Raw genomic sequence first — 20252 nt, 5'->3', positions numbered from 1 at the left:
GCATAACTGCTGTCAGAAATGTTTTCTAACCTCAATTGCATATTGATGGCTTGGAGAAGATACTAGCACCTTTTGTAACCACTAGCGGATTTAATATACAAACAGCACAGTAAATATCCCTAATTTCAAATGCACAACAGATAAGCACAAGTAGTTGGCTCTTCAAGTGTGATCTTTTTGACTAGCAGCCACAGAGTCATCTGGGAACTTGTCAGAAATCCAGGTTCCCAGGCTCCCACCCAGATCTATGCAATGAGAAATTCTGCAGGTAAAGCCAGTTAAGGAGACCATGTGATTCCAAGTAAACTGAAATTTGGAGGCACTATATTAAACTCAGATAGTAATATGAAAATATATGCAGTGTCATCATCAGTCAGAGAAATAAAACAATGTGAAATTTTTTCACAATAATACAATTAGCTAAAATTTGATACTTTTAATAAAGATAGGGAGAAATTGTTGCTGTTGGGAATATAAATTGGCATAACAGTTTTGGCTAGCAGCTTAAAATATGCAAGTGAGGCTAAACGTTTTATGACCAAATGTTTCTACTTTTCATTACATACCTTAAATTTTTTTTCACACAAGATACAGGATTAACAAATAAGGATTTTCATTGCATCACTATTTTAAGTAGTGAAGCTTTGCAATAGCTGTCAAGGAAATGAACAAACTGCTTTTGTTCTATCTAGTATTGTCTATGCTGTTAAAGAAATAAAGAGTATCTGAGGAAAATGTGATAAAAAGTTAGCCCCTATTTTGAAATGGTTTATAGTTTTAAATTTTAAAAAGTGAAGTAGGGTATTAAATATATTTAAAGGGTTTCCCATCTGGCCCTATTGTAGCTTTGAAGGGGGATTGAGATTGAGGATCTTCAGTGCAGTTGAAGGAGGGATATAACTCTAGTTAGACACTGGAGAACACCTTTTTATACAATTAATATAGACAAACTAATTATAAGCTGAACACTTTCCTGAGGAAATACTGTGGCTCACTCATCATAGAGGAACAAATAGTTGTATAGTAGAATCATCTGTATAAAGGTTATCAGTGTTGAGATTTTACCCAGTTTTTTTTTTAAGTGGAAGAGAACATGAAGGCTATTATTTGTTGTTGTTATTATTATTATTATTATTTCACTCGATCTTAGCCAAAAGGCCGAGAAGCGATTATTATTACTATTTATTAGAAAGCTTCCATCCCGTGGTTCAGTACCAGTTACTAACCAGGTCCTGGATCTGGGAATGTAATGTAGGTCTCCCATGTAGGTGGCAGGAACTCGATTACTTGAGCCAGAAGGCTGAATATTCTAAATGCTGCTTCTCACCCTCTTTACAGCGTATGTCACATGTTGATAAATGTAAATATACTCTTAGTTAATATCATTTGAAATTTTAAAGTAACTTAAATACTGTATTCTCAACCGAATCAAAAATTTTGTGTTTTCAGGGAGGAGCCCTTTTCCTGTTTCCACATTGTTGTCTGCTTATATAAAAGGGATCTTCAGTTTGTACTAGAGGAAAGAGGTCTAAATTTCTGCATTAATCAAGATGGGCCAGGCTATGCTGCTGTAACATAGTAAGCCTGAAATAACTAGAATCATTTATTCTCATTGTATAAGTTCCATTATATATATAGCAGAAATCATTGGAGGCTACTGTGCAGGTTCCCACATCAACAGGGACACTGACCTGTAGCCTAACACAGGCTTCCAAGGTGCCATAAACAGGAACAGTCGGAATATTTTATGAGACAATATGTGACTTTTTGTGTCTGGCTTCTTCTACTTGGTGTAATGTTTTTAGGATTCATCCATGTTGTAGCCTGTATTAAAAATTATTGTTTTTAAAAGTCTATATAGTTGGTCTTTTCTCTGGTGCTATAAAAACAGAGCACTACTGTCCTTCATTTCATAAATCCAGCCAAATATATTTATTTTTGACCACCAATGAATGTCAACATGGGGCAGAAAATTTTATTCTTGACACTTAAATATTCACAAAGCATATTCAGTAATCTAGTGATTAGCATACTTACCACATGACCACTAGGGTTTTCACTTAGACTGTTGAGTTTTGTCTTGGAAACCTGTGATTCATGGTGAATGAATGACAAGTATATCAAAAACCAGAAATCTTCATGATGAACCCAGCATTGCTGGACTAGAATGCCGTCATACACTCAGGTCATTTTGTTTGCATTTTCATCTTAGAATTTTAATGTTAGTTTCAGTGATATTCTCTGAATTATTTCTTCTCTATGTTAAAACCCATGTAGCAATAGTTACCTTTATAAATTTTAATTTAAGTGGTAAGAAATAAATATGGTGCTGAGTTTGATCTTTCTCAAACTAATTTTTTATATCCTCTCTCTCTTCAGTCTTTGCTTTCATACTTTATTCTAATTTGGAATTTCTTCTGAAATGTCTTCCCTATTCTGAAATTTCTTCTGCATTCCTTTCCTTAGTGTATATGAAATTTGAAAACTATAGATGCCAAGCTTTCTTCAGTATTATGAGTTTTTTTATTCTTAGACATTTAGACATTGAAAATGTTCTTTATTACATTTTCTCAGACTTTGCCATAATAGTACATATGCATGATTATTATAAGATAACCTTCCTGAATTTAGTATGATAGGCATTGTTGGGATTAACAGGGTGATGTGAATATTTGACAAAGAGCATTTTAGGAACCATATTGAGACAGTTTAAAGTCGGGGAGAGGTTGGATCAGGGAAACCAGCTCCAGCTACTTAGGCATTCTAGTAATTTAAGAATTATTATGAGTTTTTAAGAGCAAGTGATGTATTGTGTTGTATTGTTCAACCTTATATATTTGTGATATGATCATAGTTAGCTTATATCATTCATTTGTGGGACATGAGAGAAAACAAACTGAATAAGCAAATAAGTAAGTGAATTCTTTATTGTTGAAAGAAAGACAGCTTAGACTAATGTGTGGCAGTGAAAATAAAGAGACTAGAAGAATATGAGGCAGAGAGTTACAGGGCTAACTAAGGATTAATGTGGAATGCACCACAAAGAGCAGAATTAAGCAGAACGCGAAACTATAGGTTCTGGAAACTAGAGCACAGAAGATGATAGGTGACAGCTGAGAAGGGAATGTCTCCGGTGTGTTTGTTTTTACTCTTTGAGAGAGACTCTATAAAGGGATGTAATTGGTAAATCTATTGGAGCAAGACCTAATTGGAAAATACACATTGACAATGGAATTTTTAAAGTAGATGTGTGAGCTATTTGCATGTAACTGATAGGTTAAGTCATTCTGTGGATGAGTTCTAATATTAAACTTTTGTGAATGAATTCCAGCGAAAATAAGAATAGGCTGAATTGTATCCTTTTAAACATTTTCAAAAATTGAACCTAACTTTCACCTGAGCTTTTTGAAGTAAGAATAAACTCTGCCGCCAGGACTTCCAGTAATCTGTCCATGTTTTCCACTGCAGTGGAATTTTGCTTGAATTAGACTATCAAAATTTTACTACAAATATTTTTATTATAATAGGATTTATGACACATTAGAAGCTGTTATGTGGTACCCTCAGCAGGAGAAAAAATATCTACAAAGAGGAATGCAGAAATTATTTTAAAGGTTATGTTTGTAGAAAAAAATGATATATCTGCAAACAATAACAATAGAGACTATTACAGATAGCAGTCACTAAATAGCAGTCACTGTTCCAAGTCAAAAAAGTTATTATATCTGCATAGTCCTTAAAGAGCTGTTGGTTTTATTTCAGTATTTTTAACCTAAGTTCCATCCACAAGTAAGAGTTACATCATTGGTCGTATATCCCAGGTATCTGAGAACCAGAATAGGATCCTAGAAATCCTAGAAATCGTCTCATCCATTTTATAGCTCTAAGGAAATTTTGCCAGTGCTGTAGTAAGTTAACTTAATGATCAGGCTAATACTAATAAATGTTTCTCTTGACTCCTGGTACACTGCTTGTCCTACAATCCTTTAGGATCTTCCTTTGTTGGCCAGCGCCGCAGCTCACTTGGCTAATCCTCCACCTGCGGCGCCGGCACCCAGGGTTCTAGTCCCAGTTAGGGCACTGGATTCTGTCCCGGTTGCCCCTCTTCCAGTTCAGCTCTCTGCTGTGGCCCTGGAGGGCAGTGGAGGATGGCCCAAGTGCTTAGACCCTGCACCCGCATGGGAGACCAGGAGGAAGCACCTGGCTCCTGGCTTCGGATTGGCGCAGTGCGCCTGCCACAGCAGCCATTTGGGGGGGGTGAACCAACGGAAAGGAAGACCTTTCTGTCTCTCTCACTCTCACTGTCTAACTCTGCCTGTCCAAAAAAAAAAAGAGAGAGAGAGAGAGAGAGACCTTCCTTTGTGTTAGCATTGATCTCTGATTTCATTTCTCTCCATTGGAATTAATAGGGAAGTACCATTTTCTGGTAACTTGCTTTGTGCATGCACTGAATGTAGCAAACAACTTAATCGTATTATTTTAGTGATTAAAAACTACATTTCTTTATTTGACAGGTGGTTTATTTCATCTGGTTTGAATTATACAATCAATTTCTTTTAGGGAGATGTTAGTAAATTTTGTTGGGAAGAAAACAAGTGTTTTTAAAAATGATCTTCTCTTTTAATCCTTTGTAAACAGCAAGAAGTTGAGAAGTTTACAGACCTAGAGAAACTCTACCTCTACCTTCAGCTGCCTTCTGGTCTCAGCAATGGAGAGAAAAGGTATCTGTTCTTGTCATTGCTGCATTTATATTGTTTATAGGACATCCATAGGATGTTTGTATGTATGTGTTGTGGTTCTTACTGTTTTCTAATATTCTTAAGTTGTTACCATTTTATAATATTCCTAGAATCATTAGAAAACAAAATAGCTAAACAATAGATCATTTTAGTTTTTCATGATATTTATTTAGGTAAGTGCTTACCTGCAGTTTTTGCTAATTGATTGGTGTATTTGGGTAAATGCTGTACAATGCAATTTGGGTTATGTTTTATAGACATATGGATATGTGTATACATAATAACAGGTTGGAAAACTGAACAGAAAACCAAAGAATAGACAGTTAAGTATGTGAAGATTAAAGTACAAGAGTTTTATGATGCTATCAGGTAAGCGTATAACAGAATATATACCGGGAAAAAAGTGAAATTACTCAAATATAGAACATAACCTCATGATAAAAGTTGTTTTAAATATTTAGGGAATTACTTCATTTTATCGTTATTTAAAGCTCATCTAGAAAATGTAGAAAGAAGTTATTCATTCAGTCATTCCATTCTTAAGAGTTTCCTTACTCTTTTAAGTATTTCCCAAGATTCATTTCATTCAAGTAAGTTATCCTTAACATTCTATTATTTTAAAATTGTGCATAAAAAGAAATGGAATTAAAATTCTATTGTTTTACCCTTCTTCGTTACCCTTGACCAAATTTTATCTCTATTTTAATTATTTTATATCCTCAAAACTTTCTCAATATCTTCCTTAGAATTAAATAAATAGGTAGCTGAAATGTGTTAAAGTCAGCAGTGCAGCTTCCTTCATGCTCTCTGGAGATCAGTTTATAAATGACACATGTATGTAATGAAATGTTAGGATATTTAGCGGACATGTTAGCTTGGGGCAAGGGTCCTGATTGCAAGAAGAATTGTAATGGGAGGAGTTATACCTTCAAAATCTCTATGATGTGAACTCTGTTCTGGAGATAGGACGCTTCATTGAGATTTCAGGATAGTTACTTCTGTGTAATATATAGAATCAAATGCTTTTTTTCATGATTTTTGTTCCAAATATATGATAATTTGCCAAGTATAAACAAATGAATAGGCAAGTAATAAATAGATATCTATGTAGAGGTTATTTTGGCCAAAACCATTATCTTTTGTTGTTAATGCACCATCACCTATGCCACTTAAGAAGTCCTGGGGAGAGTTGGAAGAGGGCAGTAACTTCAGCTGGACACTAGCTGTAGAAAATGGCTCCTAACCATAGGTTGACAATTTGTATATAGATTTCTGGGCATCTACTATTGTATGTCCTAAGTTTAATCTGCTCATTTATACTGTGTTTGCATGCAGGTTTTTTTAGTGGAATATTTAAGCTTGGCTCGAAAATTATCAATGAGTTTCTGTCTACTTTAGCTAAGACATGTTTTTATTTTATGATTAGTGATCAGAATGCCATGTCATCTAGTCGGGCACAGCAAATGCATGCCTTTTCCTGGATTCGGAATACCCTAGAGGAACATCCTGAGACTTCACTGCCCAAACAGGAAGTCTATGATGAGTACAAGTAAGTATTATTTGTATAAGACATGCTTATATATCAAAGAGGTTAAGTACTATCCTTGGCCACAATGATATGTTTTATCATTGGTGAGTGTCAAGCTGATATGTGGGAGCTACATTTAGAAATCCTAAGATTCCTTCCAGTTTTAAGTTCTGTGGTAGCATATGTAAAACAAGAGCAGAATTATTGAATAAAAGAAGTTTTCTTGAAGGGGCCATCAAAGAAGGATGTACTTTGCTCTGAAGGAAGGAGAGAACTTCCACTTTGCCTATGGCCTTGCCTAAATCTGATGGAGAGTGTGGACTCAGAAGGTTTCTATAGCCTTGGCAGCTTAAGGCAAGAGCTTCAGATGATCACTGATGTCATACATAAGTGTTAATTTTTAAATTAACAATAGGAGTCACTGTGCACTTACTCCCCATGCAGTACCTCTGTCCTAAATAAATTGTACTATGAGATTTAACTGTAAAACTTGTTCTTAAATAATTTTTTATATTTTGTGTATGTGTATGTGCAAATAGTTGCAAGCTTTACTTACTATAGAGTTGGTCTTCTGTGTATAAAGTTAACTGAAAATAAATCTTAATGGAAGAGAATGGGACTGGGAAGGAGAGAGAGAGAATGAAATGAGGAGGGAGTGAGGATGGGCGGGTAGGTATGGTAAGAAGAAACACTGTATTCCTAAAGATGTACTTATGAAATTTATACTCATTAAATAAAAGGTTTCTTAAAAAAAAGTATTCTTAGCTTGATATATATCAAGCTCAGAAGCTTCTGCACTGCAAATGAAGCACTCAGCAAAGTGAAGAGGCAGCTGACAGAATGGGAGAAAATATTTGCAAACTATACATCTGGTAAAGGACTAATATCCAGAGTATATAAGGAGCTCAAGGAACTCAGCAACAACAAAACAAACAAGCCAGTTAAGAAATGGGCTGAGGATATGAAAAGGTATTTTTCAAAGGATGAAATACAAATGGCCAACAGACAGATGAAAAGATGCTCAGGATCACTAACCATCAAGGAAATGCAACCAAAACTACAATAAGATTTTACCTCATCCCAGTTAGAATGGCTGTTCATCCAAAAATCAAAAATTAATAAATGCTGGTGATGATGTAGAGAAAAAGATACCCTAATGCATTGTTGGTGGAAATGTCAATTAGTGCAACCATTAGGGAAGACAGTATGGGGATTCCTCAAGAATCTGAAAATAGGTCTATCATATGACCCAGCTATTAAACTCCTGGGAATTTACCCAAAAGAAATGAAATCAGCATATGAAAAGTCATCTATATCCCCGTACTTATAGCAGCTCAATTCACAATAGCTGAGATATGGAATCAATCCAGATGTCCTTCAACTGATGGCTAGATAAAGAAAATGTGGTATATATAAGATGATGGGATACTACTCTGCCATTAAAAAAGAGTGAAATCTGGTCTTGTGCAATCCGGTGTAGGCAAGTGGAGACCATTACACTTAGTGAAATAAATCAGTCTCAAAAAGACAAATATCATATGTTTTCTTTGATTTGTTATAACTACTGTGTAGAGTACAAAAAAATGTATGAGTAAAATTGACATCTTAAAATTTATACTCTTTGAGTTTATAGCCCTTGTCCATACTCGTGAGGAACAGTGGTCTTTCTACTTACTACTTGTTGAATTCTTTATTTAGTGGATGATTAAGAAAGTAAATTAACAGTATGTTATCAGAAAAATTAAAAATAAAATAAAGGAGGAAGGAGGATAGAAGAGTGAGAAGTTATTATGTTCTTAAAATTGTGTATATAAAATACATGAAGTCTGTTCCCTTTATATAAATCAATAAATAAGTTTTCTAGAGTCCATCATCATGACAGAAGGGATGTCTGAGAATAGAAGGACAGTTATCTAGGATTTCCCAATAAAAGGATTTTGGTAAAATTATTAAGGTTATAGGAAAGATATATATGGGGTGAGAGGGACAGTGAAGGACTATAAGTCAATGCATGTGGAAAATCTAAACATGCTTTTTATTTGAACTTTTGCAAGTGTCTTTTCATGACTCCCAAACCTAATCCTCTAATACCAACCAAAATAAAGGAGTTCAATGACTTGCACATATTAGACACTCAAATAAGTTTGATTATATAGATAATTTATTCCTATGTAAGAAATGAAATTATGGAAACTAATGGACTGTCCTGGATAGAGTAAGAAAGATTAATAGGTACTAAATCTAGTCTTGTTTAACATTTTTATAATTCTTGTGGAAGGGAAAATTTATTGAAAAAGAATAAATAAAATCAAGAATTTCTGATTATTTAAATCCCAGTCCAACAGCATTCATATTGTACTTACACAATTTAGGAGAAAACTATTGAATAAATGCTGTCATTAGCCAATGTAAGATAATGTAAAAGAATTACACTTATGAAAAGATTTTGCTATTTTTGCTATTTAAAAGGAAAACTTTCTAACCTCATTCAAAACTCTTACTACCTCATCAAAAGAACTATAATGGAGTTGGAGAGAAACCTAAAGAAAAATATCTGAAATAATAAAGTGAATAAAGTTAAAGTGAAGGACTTAGATTTTATTATCTATGCCGCTGCTCAATAGGCTAATCCTCCACCTGCGGCACTGGCACCCTAGGCTCTAGTTCCAGTTGGGGCGCCGGATTCTGTCCCAGTTGCTCTTCTTCCAGTCCAGCTCTCTGCTGTGGCCTCCAGTGGAGGATGGCCCAAGTCCTTGGGCCCTGCACCCACATGGGAGACCATGAGGAAGCACCTGACTCCTGGCTTCAGATCAGCACAGCACCGGCCATGGCGGCCATTTGGGGGTGAACCAACAGAAGGAAGACCTTTCTCTCTCTCTCTTTTCTCTCTCTCTCTCTCTCTCTCTCTGCCTGTCCAAAAAAAAAAAAAAAAAAGAAAAGAAAGAAAGAAAAAAAGAAAGTTACAAACTAAGAATGCTATGGTCCCTATCATTCATCCATCCTACAACAGTCTACTAAGTATCTTCTGTGTGCTAGACTCTGGTAAGTTCTGATGATATAATAAGGCAAACACAATCCCTACACTCATCAAGAATGTGTATATTTATAGTAAGCATGAATTCTTCTTTAAATTCATATTAATTAAGATAGAGTTTGCCCTCTGAAATTTCAAAGAAACAAATTAGAATTCAATAAATATCAGGCAAACGTAATATGTTGTGAATACATTGAGAAGAGAATAGATCATGTCATTAAACTTGTGTGCCCTACGTGTTATAGCCACTCTGTCAGTTGGCTTACTCACGACATGAGTCAGTTGAGGATCTGTGAAGTTTGATTTAGCTCTCAAATTCTAAGTTTGTCTGAAGTATAAAATGTTGAGAACCTAAGTTTGTCTGAAGTAGAAAAAGTTGAGTTACCTAAATAGTTTCCCAAAAGGTAAATTGGGCAAATAAATGTATGACATTTCCATTATAGAAATGTAAGGGAACCCAGCATATTTATGTTTTTTTTGAAGTGGTGTTCTTCCATTACACAACTGTTTGCATCACGTTGGTGACAGCAGTCTATTTGCAGAGTGTGATGCTGGCCCAAGAAAAGAATCCTTTCTGAACGTTTCGTGCCTTGACCAAGGCATGGTTATATTTTTCTACAACATTTTTCTTAAGTTCTCCTTGAAATCTTTTCCTGAGGTTCCCATAAATCGTTATTATTTTTTCCCTTTGAAAAATGAAAGGCTTCCCCTAAACAAGAGACTGAAAATACCACTTTGGAGGAAGTAGTGAGAGCTCTTATTTTGAACAATTAATTTATAAATCAGTATAGGTAACACAGATTAGAAAAAGGGAGTGATTTAGAGATACTGGAGTTTAGAAAGAATTAGTTTATAGGAAAATTATTGATAATAGAATATCAAGAAAGAAATAACAGTTTTGCTGATGGAATTGAAAAGAGGTTAACTTCTAATTAATGTAGTCCTATGCACAAAGTATCTGAATCTGGATATTTTAGTTCATAAAAATATTTTACAAACAGTATGCCTATTAACTGTTTTATTCCCTACAGTGCCTACACATGGTAGATACTAATTTAAAACTATGAACAATTAGAACAGAATCAGATCCCTGACATTAATGATAAAATTTGAGTATTGTAGAAGACTCCAGAAGTCTTCTGGTATGCTCCCCATTTTATAGCTAAGAACACGAAACCCAGAGAAGTTAATTGACTCTCCCAGTGTCACAAAACTAGTTAAAGGCAAATCCAAGGCTGAAACTCAGATTTCTTGAGTAATTCATAAAAGGTGAAGAAGTGAACATATTCAGTTTGAGTGATGTCAAACTGAGTTAGTAGAAAACAATGGGCCAGTAGTTAGAAATATTACTTATATTATTTGGTTAGAACTTGTACTTAGTATCGGACTTGCCCCAAATGGTGGAGTTAGAAATGTGCCAAGGGATTCCAATACAATCCCATCAAGGTGGCATGTACCATCTCACTAGTCCAAGTGATCAATTTCAGTTCATTGATCACACTGATAGGTCTAAGAATCAAAGGGATCACACAAACAAGACTAGTGTCTGCTAATACTGACTGATAGAATCAAAAAGGGAGAGAACGATCCAACAAGGGAAGCGGGATACACAGCAGACTCATAGAATGGCAGATGTCCTGAACAACACTCTGGCCTCAGAATCAGCCCTAAGGCATTCGGATATGGCTGAAGAGCCCATGAGAGTATTTTAGGCATGGAAAGCCAAGACACTCTGGCAAAAAAATGAAAATAAAAAAAAATAAGAGGACCTAAATGAAAGATCTCCGTGAGTGAGATCCCAGTAGAAAGAATGGGCCATCAAAGAAGGAGGTACCTTTCTCTGAAGGGAGGAGAGAACCTCCACTTTGACTATGACCTTGTCTAAATAAGATCGAAGTCGGCAAACTCAAAAGGCTTCCATAGCCTTGGCAACTCATGACTAGAGCCTAGGGAGATTACTGACGCCATAAACAAGAGTGTCAAATTGTTAAGTCAACAACAGGAGTCACTGTGTACTTACTTCTCATGTAGGATCTCTGTCCTTAATGTGTTGTCCAATGTGAATTAATGCTATAACTAGTACTGAAACAGTATTTTACACTTTATTTCTGTGTGGGTGCAAACTGATGAAATCTTTACTTAATATATATAAAATCAATCAACTGTATATAAAGATAATTGAAAGTGAATCTTGATGTGAATGGAATGGGAGAGGGAGCAGGAGATGGGAGGGGTGAGGGTGGAAGGGAAGTTATTGGGGGGGAAAGCCATTGTAATCCATAAACTGTACTTTGGAAAATTATATTTACGAAATAAAAGTTTAAAAAAATAACTTGTACTTAGTGAGGATAAATTAGCTGCTCAAAGTATGAGTTAGTTTACATACAATTAGTATACATATACATGCACACAAATAATATGGATATTTTAAGAGATACGTGGCAGTATTTTAAAAGATACATGGCAATATTTTTTAAAAAGAAAATAAGAATTAACAGAAGAGATTTCTTTTTGACACAATATAACACTTGCTGTCAATAAAGATTCTTAGAGCAGTTTTTAAAGAATCATGTCTTTTCTTGGAGGCCATTTTAGACAGCTCATTTTTTAATGTAGAATAGTTTCCTGAATAAAATCTTTAAATGGCCAATTTTAAATTGATTTTCTAAATAGTCACAGAAAAGATGTTATTGATATTAAATATACCTGTATTTGAAGCTAGTCCTATTGTATATATACCTTTTTATAATGCATTGCAGTAATGTTGAAATGTTCTTATATGAAAATCAATCCCTTTAATGATCATTAAAATCAAAATCCCTCTGGGGGCAAATCATGAAGATGCAATCTTAGTAATGACTAGCTTTTTTTTAACTGTCTTTTCATGCTACATTAAGATATCAGTAGAACTAAAAAGGCTTTAAGGGGCTTGGTATGCAATGAAAGCTTAGTTTACAAGCCATTATGAGCTTTTATTTATTTATTAAGTCATTAATTCTGATATGCACATATGTTTATGAAAATGGTTATTAATATGTTTGCATTATTTATCTAATTACAGAAGTAGTGTGTATTCATCATGAAAGTTTTGGCAGATAGCTATAAATGTATAAGGAAGAAAAGTGGTAGTAGTGATTTCATTATCTGAAAACAACCACTTTGGTTTATTTTCTTTTAGGTATTCTAATGTCTTTTTTTTCTTGTATATATTTTTATTATTGCTTAACCAAATTTGGCCCATTGTTCATACAGTTCTTGGGGTGGCAGGTGGCAATTGCAAATAACAATGCAGTGAAAATCTTTTGACTATATATAATTTAGTGTAGGCTATCAGAATTGGGATCACTGGCTAAACATTATATAATTATTTCTTCCTTATCCACTAAATACATGTCTTACCGTATCCATTCTCTTTTGAGAGGTTAAGAGTTACAGATGGAGAGAGAGAGAGAGACAGAGAGAAAGGTCTTCCATCTGCTGATTCACTCCCCAAATGGCCGCAGTGGCCACAGTGGGGCCAACCTGAAGCCAGGAGCTGGGAGCTTCTTCTGGGTCTTCAAGTGGGTACAAGGGCCCAAGTACTTGGGTGATCTTCCACTGCCTTTCCCAGGCCATAGCAAAGATCTGGATCGGAACAGGAGCAGGTGGACACGGGCCAGTGCCCATATGGGATGCTGGTGCTGCTAGCAGAGGGTTAACCCACTATGCCGCAGCGCCAGCCCCCATTCTTATCTTTTATACATCTGTTTCTTAATGATTATGAACTTTTATGTATTAAGGATATTAATGTTAAAATATAAATGGTTTTCTAAGACTGCTGTTGATTTTTGTTCATTTTTCATTAGTCTAATCTGTCCGTTTTCTTTATAGCTTGTGACATTGCTATTACGTTTAGAAAGAACTTTCCCATGCCACTAACTGAACATTCACCTGAATTTTTCCTAGGTATTTTTATTCCATTTTTCATATATAACCCTTTAGTCCATATGCTATTTATTTTGGTAAATACCATTAAAGAGTCACTAACTTTAGTTTTTTCTGAGTGTTAACTAATTATCTCAGTCCTTTTATTGAGTACTTTTTCTCTCCTAACATTAATCTGTAAGGTATTAACATTACCTTACATATTAATAATTAACATCTCTTAATATTAATCTGTAAGTCTTCTGAACTCAATTTTCTTTTTTTTATATTCTCTGTTCTTTGCCAGTGACATACCATACAAATATTTTATCTGTTGAATGTTGTAAGTCTTTGGTAGGAGCCGTCTTTCTTTTTTTAATCCTTCTTTTTTACATTTTTTCATGTTTTTATTTTCTCACCAACTTTTTCATATAAAGTTGTGAATCACTTTTCTAATTTTAAAAGAAACCCCAAAAGGAATTTGATTCAAAGTACGTTAACTGTGAAAATTTATTTTAGAAAAGTTTACTTTAGGCTAAAAGCATGCTTCTTAATTTAGAAGTTTTACTTTTTTCCTTCAATTAAGTCCACTTATTTTTCTTGCTAAGTTTATTTGGTAATCATTTACTGTGTTATTTATTTTAAGAAAAATGTATTTTCCTGGCCGGCACCGCGGCTCACTAGGCTAATCCTCCGCCTAGCAGCGCCGGCACACAGGGTTCTAGTCCTGGTCGAGGCGCCGGATTCTGTCCCGGTTGCCCCTCTTCCAGGCCAGCCCTCTGCTGTGGCCCGGAAGTGCAGTGGAGGATGGCCCAGGTGCTTGGGCCCTGCACCCCATGGGAGACCAGGAGAAGCACCTGGCTCCTGCCATCGGATCAGCGCGGTGCGCCGGCCGCAGCGCGCCGGCCGCGGCGGCCATTGGAGGGTGAACCAACGGCAAAGGAAGACCTTTCTCTCTGTCTCTCTCTCTCTCACTGTCCACTCTGCCTGTCAAAAAGAAAAAAAAAAAGAAAAAAAAAAGAAAAATGTATTTTCCAATTGCTTCATTTTGGTTTATAGGAACCCCATAGATTTCTATTGTATATTTTGTATTTAATGAATTTTATTTAGTCCTTCATTTCCATGTGTTACCTTTAATTTTTCTGGATCATTTATCCTGTGTATCTTCTTCATTTTTTTATTTTCTTATTCTATTTAGTAGACTTTGCTTCCAATTTCACATGTAGCAACTATAGTCATCATTTCCTGTTACAGTAAACCCCCTAATATTAGGAACATACCATTTATCCTTGACCAAGACTTTATTTTCCTTTTTATGAGAAATAAGTATTGAACTTAATTAATAGCTTTTTCGTATCTGTTGAGATTATTTTGTAGTGCTCCTTCTTTGAACTGTGGATTTGTTGTATTTTACCTGATATACATTCTTTTACTCCTAGAATGAATGTCCTCCCCATGTCAAGATGTGTAATCTTGTAGTGTACCACATTCAGTTCTATTTTCAAGTATATTATTTAGGATCTTTGCATCCCTATTCCTAAGTGAATTTGGTCTGTAACTTTCTTTTCTGTGCTATGTTCATCAGGTTTTGATATCATAGTTAGGCCAGCTACATAAAATGAATTGGAACTCTTTCCCTAATTTATCTGTGCTCGGAACACTGTATGTAGCATGGGACTTAGCAGGTGCTCTTGAAAGTTTTAAAAAACTTAACTGTAAAACCATCTAGGCCTAGAGCCTTTTTTGGGAGGTAATTGTTTGACAGTTGCTTGTGCTTTATTGGTTTTTTCTTATGTCAATTGGGATAATTTGTTTTTCCTAGACTTCATTAATTTTCATATGTATTAACATTGGAATTAAATTTAAAAAATTGGATTATATATACTATTTTTTTGGATATTTATATTGTCATCCCTTTTTTTTAAGCATTTCACTTAGCAATAGCTTACTTTTATTGCTTGTATAAGGAACAAACAGATTGATATATCAGTTTTATTCTTTTTTCATTTATTAGGTATATTATTTTTGTTCCTTCTGATATCCTTATTTTTCCACTCTTGTTGGAATGCTTTATTTTCATTTATTCATCTTTAATACATGAACATCCATATCTATGAATTTGCTATAATTATAGTTTTGACTATCCCAGCATGAATTGTTACAATTTCCATTATTTTGAAATTTTATGAAATTACAGTTTTTATTTCTTTTTTGACCCAAGCTAGTTAGAATTGGTTTGAATTTTTATTTTTATTATTTTTTTTTACTTTTCATCTGCTTGAGAGTTTCTTTCACTTTGGTTTGTTTTGTTTTACACTTCCTTACCAATTTATAGTTTTATAGTCAGAGAATGTGACTTAATTATTGATTTTTTTTTGTATTGAAGTTTTTTTAAAAAGATTTATCTACTTACCTAAAAGTCAGAATTATACAGAGAGAGTAGGAGAAGCAGAGAGAGAGAGAGGTCATCCATCCTCTGGTTCACTCCCCAATTGGCCACAATGGACGGAGCGGTACCAATCTAAGCCAGGAGCCAGGAGCCTCCCCTGGATCTCCCAGGTGGGTGTTGGGGCCCAAGGACTTCGGCCATCCTCCACTGCTTTCCCAGTCCACAGCAGAGAGCTGGATTGGAGCAGATTTTATATTGGTATAATATATATTTTTATGTTATTTTACTCATGAAATGTTTACTAGTTAAAGCTCCTAAAACAAATTTAAAACAAAATCACTTGAATCTCTTATTTCTACCATCAAGGTTCTCGTAAGGGTTTACCTTACACTGATTAATACAACAGAAATCACAAATTTTGGTAGTAAGCATGAAAGTATCACAAACACATAATAATTAAAAGTGTAGCAGCCAGGACTCGAACCAGTGCCCACATGGGATGCCGGCACTGCAGGCAATGGCTTTACCCACTACGCCACTGTGCCGGCCCTATGTATTGAAATTTTAATCCAACTGATTATCAGTTTTTATAAATATTTCTTTTCTTTCTTTTTTTTTTTTTTTTTGGAGTGAGAATCCTTTAATAACTATATTCATTTCCAGAGAACAATAAATACAGGAAATGCAAGCAGTATATATAACAGTAATATTTTCTTTAGATACAGAAAGCAGTAACTTTTTTACAACTTAAAGACCAAACACTTTGTTTTGAAAATGGCACTGGGAAAAGCCACACAGTGGAAGAAAAGTACTAGCAAAATGAAAAGTGACTCATTCTCAACCCTAAACACTGAGGTCCCCACTCCAGGTGCTCCGCCACAGATAAGGGGGCTGAGAGGCAGCGCTCAGCTCCGTGCAGCAGTGGTCTGAGGCTGCTCTGACTGAAGCTGTTTGCCGAGATCTTCCCAGTTGTGCACATGAGCTTCTGCGCGGCCAGCAGAGCATTGTAGCGGACCTGTTGGTCTTCGTGATGCATGTGGTTCATCACCAGCTGCTTCCCACCAAGCTGTTCAATAACCCGTTTGCCCCATGGAAAATGCCGCACATATTCTCCAACATCGTGAAGATATTCCATTAATACCTACTAATTCCGCTGTCTTAGGTTTTTCAAATCCTGCGAGCTCTACAAAAAAATTAAAAATTGAGTTTTGCTTTGTAGATTTCAGGGCTATTTGATTCTTAAAAAGTTTCATGATTTTATATCCTGATAGTTTTTACCTATTTTCAAAAAAATGCTTGTGCCATATTTAAGGTATTTTGTCTTGAATTCTATTTTGATATCAATATTTGTGAGCCATCCTAAATTTCTTTCTGGTAAATACTCATACATATCAGTCCCTTTCTTTTTATCATCTCTGTGACCCTGGGTTGGGGTGGTATGTCTGAAGTTTTCATCTAAAATTGTCTCTGGTCTTGGAATCTGACCGATGGAAGAAAGTGGTGGAATGATGCAGTATAGAAACTCAGGTGTTTAGAGACACACAGGAAGAGACAGCAACAACCACAGCTCCTGCTGCTTTTCCCCATATATGATAGAGGATCCAGGTGGTAATTTGAAATGGGTGTATTAGTAAGTAACACATGGCCTATTTTGGCAGTCTTCAAGATCTCTTTGCTTTTATTTTCCTAGACTCATCAGCATTCAGATTATAAGCCTGACAACTTTGGCTGCAGTATTTACTGGTACACAAGTAGTTTCTCCGAGTCCTTTTATTTAAAGGAATATGAATGTTTTAGTTCTTATAGTTTATTTTTAATTATTATGTGTTTGTGATACTTTCATGCTTACTACCAAAATTTGTGATTTCTGTTGTATTAAACAGTGTAAGGTAAACCCTTAGAACCTTGAAGGTAGAAATAGAGATTCAAGTGATTTTGTTTTATATTTGTTTTAGGAGCTTTAACTAGTAAACATTTCCTGAGTAAAATAACATAAAAATATATATTATACCAATATAAAATCTAGCACATGTGCGTAAATTACAAAGTCCTTATATGTAAAATATATTGTTTCATGTTCTAACACCTGTGTAACAGGTGGATACAGAGATTATCACTGCTTTAAATTTATGTGTGACATCGTCTTTATGGCTCAGAGAAGCCAGTAGCCTCAGTCAAATATGATACGTTTTTCTAATTTCAAGGCTGGGCTTCTTTTGTGTTCATCTATCACCTCCAGAAATTTATTCCAAGTGCCACCTTTTTTAAAATTAAAATTTTTTAAATTTTTAATTTTAAAATTAAAAGTTTTAGAGTAGCATTTATCAAGCTTTAATTATAATTTAAATATATTAAACTGAGAAGAAGTAAATTAGAGAATAAAAGTGATAGGTTCAGTATTAACTAATTTTTTGTTCATTTTTGACAAGAAAAAGTGGATATCAAATATTTTGTAAGATATAAGTTGGTTTGGGGCTGGCGTTGTAATGTAGTGGGTAAATCTGCCACCTATGACACCAGTATCCCATATGGGCACCAATTCAGGTCCCAGCTGCTCCACTTCTGATCCAGTTCCCTGGTAATAGCCTGGGAAAAGCAGCAGAGGATGGCTCATGTGCTTGGGGCCCCCACACCAATGTGGGATACCGGAAGAAGCTCCTGGCTGCTGGCTTCATGCTGGTCCAGCCCCACCTGTTGTGGCCATCTGGAGAGTGAACCAGCAGATAGAAGAATCTCTCACTATCTCTCTTTCTCTCTTTCCCCCGCTCCCTCTCTCTGTAACTTTGCCTTTCAAATAAATAAATCCATAAAAAAAAAAAAAGATGTAAGTTGGTTTAAGATATTATCACTTAAATTTACGTTAATATTAGTAATGTCTGAGTTGTTGCCCTAAATAAACTATCATTTACTACTTTTCAGGTAAGAACTTGTTTTCTAACTTCGTTGGTCTGGTCTATCGTAGAATTCCTTATCTTCATTTTCTTCCTTCTCTATGTTTACAGTGACTTTACTTTCTAGGGTGTAGTTGATAATCATTTTTTTCCCAAAACACCTGCACTTCAACATGAACCTAAATTTGTGACGTCTCGTTTATTTATCAGTGAAAATTTTGTTCCTCTTCTCTATGTTTCTGACCATTTCCATTTTCCACAGATTTCTCATTTATCTTCCCCTTCTTAGCTCTTTAAAGAGCAACAGTAGAGCAGTGGATACATAGAGCTGGAGGAGTGAATATTATAACAGGAAACGAACTGATCCTTCAACTTGACAGATTTGTAGAGAAGGTTGACTGACTTGTCCGAAGTTACTTTACTGTCCTAAACATACATTGCAGTAATAACTGGATCTAGAAACCATGTCTCCTCCTATAAAATCAGAGAGTTCTCCAATGCATTAACCCATTAAAACTTCAGATCCTGGAAACCAGGTTATTTCCTTATGTTGAGACATTGAGTTATCAATTCAGCACTGCTCTCAGTGCTTTTTTTTAAATATTTATTTTGAAAGTCAGAGTTACAGAGAGAGAGAAGGAGAGGCAGAGAGAGAAAGAGGTCTTCCATCTGCTGGTTCACTCCCCAATTGGTTGCAACTGCGCCGATCCAAAGCCAGGAGCCAGGAGCCTCTTCCGGGTCTCCCACATGGGTGCAGGAGCCCAAGGACTTGAGCCATCTTCTACTGCTTTCCCAGGCCATAGCAGAGAGCTGGATCAGAAGTGGAGCAGCTGGGACTAGAACTGGCGCCCATATGGGATGCCAGCACTGCAGGCGGCAGCTTTACCTGCTATGCCACAGCGCCGGCCCCTGTTGGTGCTTTTTTTTCCTAATATAACATGATATATGGCAATCTATAGACACTCAACACTTTTGTTTTAACTAAAGCAGATAAGATTTTTCTATTGCCGTTCCTAAGGACAAAAAGATCATGGCAGAAATTAGTAGTGCTTTGTTGGTTGAGTAATAAAGTGAGTTTCTGAGGATAGCCATTCATTTGGCATTATTAAAATGCCACTTTGGACTGCTACATCTCAAATGGAATGCCTGGCATTGAGTTCCAGCTCCCTCTCCTGTCCAGCTTCCTTCTAATGCACACACTCTGGGAGGCAGCAAGTAATGGCTCAGTGGTTGTGTCTGCCACCATATCGGGGAGACCCAGATTATGTTCCAGGATACTGCTCTGGCCTGGCTCAGCCTGTGCCAGATGAAAGATACTTCCCCCTCTCCCTCTCCCTCCCTTATCCTCTCTCCCTCTTCTCTCTCTGCATTGCTCCTTCCCTCTCTCTCTCTCCCCACCTTTCTAATAATTTTTTTAAATAAAATGCACCATTAGCTTCCCAAGTATTACCATTACATATCACAGTGCTTACTCTCAAATAGAACAGTTAATAAATACGGCACAAAGAGTTACCAGCTCATCTTGGTAGAGTGAGGGCAGCCCTAACAGAAGAACTGATTCAACTTAATATGAAAACACAGGGAGGCTGGTGTCGTGCAGCAGTTAAGCCACTGCTTGCAACACTGTGATCCCATATGGGAGTGCCAATTCATGTCCTGGTTTCTCCACTTCTGATCCAGATTCCTGCTGATGCACCTGGGAAGGCAGGAGATGATGGCCTGAGTAATTGGGCCTCTGACATCCATGGGAGACCTCGATGGAATTCTA

General features: G+C 35.8%; 1 protein-coding gene across 6 annotated transcripts in view; it reads left to right on the top strand.

The window, feature by feature from the left end:
• The window catches only part of RFX7 (regulatory factor X7), a 148899-nt gene that overhangs the window by 95291 nt on the left and 33356 nt on the right, over nucleotides 1-20252 (top strand). For 5 of the 6 annotated variants that reach the window (XM_070054229.1, XM_070054228.1, XM_017348000.3 and 2 more), the window contains 2 exons: nucleotides 4639-4721; nucleotides 6166-6288. In XM_070054229.1, coding sequence (XP_069910330.1) covers nucleotides 4639-4721; nucleotides 6166-6288 — 206 coding nt within the window. Of the gene's footprint in view, nucleotides 1-1449; nucleotides 1579-4638; nucleotides 4722-6165; nucleotides 6289-20252 lie in introns of all 6 variants that reach the window. The other variant, XM_070054231.1, reaches the window with a different exon arrangement.

The sequence above is a fragment of the Oryctolagus cuniculus genome, chromosome 12 (genome assembly GCF_964237555.1).
Source record: "Oryctolagus cuniculus chromosome 12, mOryCun1.1, whole genome shotgun sequence".
In the NCBI taxonomy this organism is placed as follows: domain Eukaryota; kingdom Metazoa; phylum Chordata; class Mammalia; order Lagomorpha; family Leporidae; genus Oryctolagus; species Oryctolagus cuniculus.
This window is presented reverse-complemented; position numbering and strand designations above follow the sequence as displayed.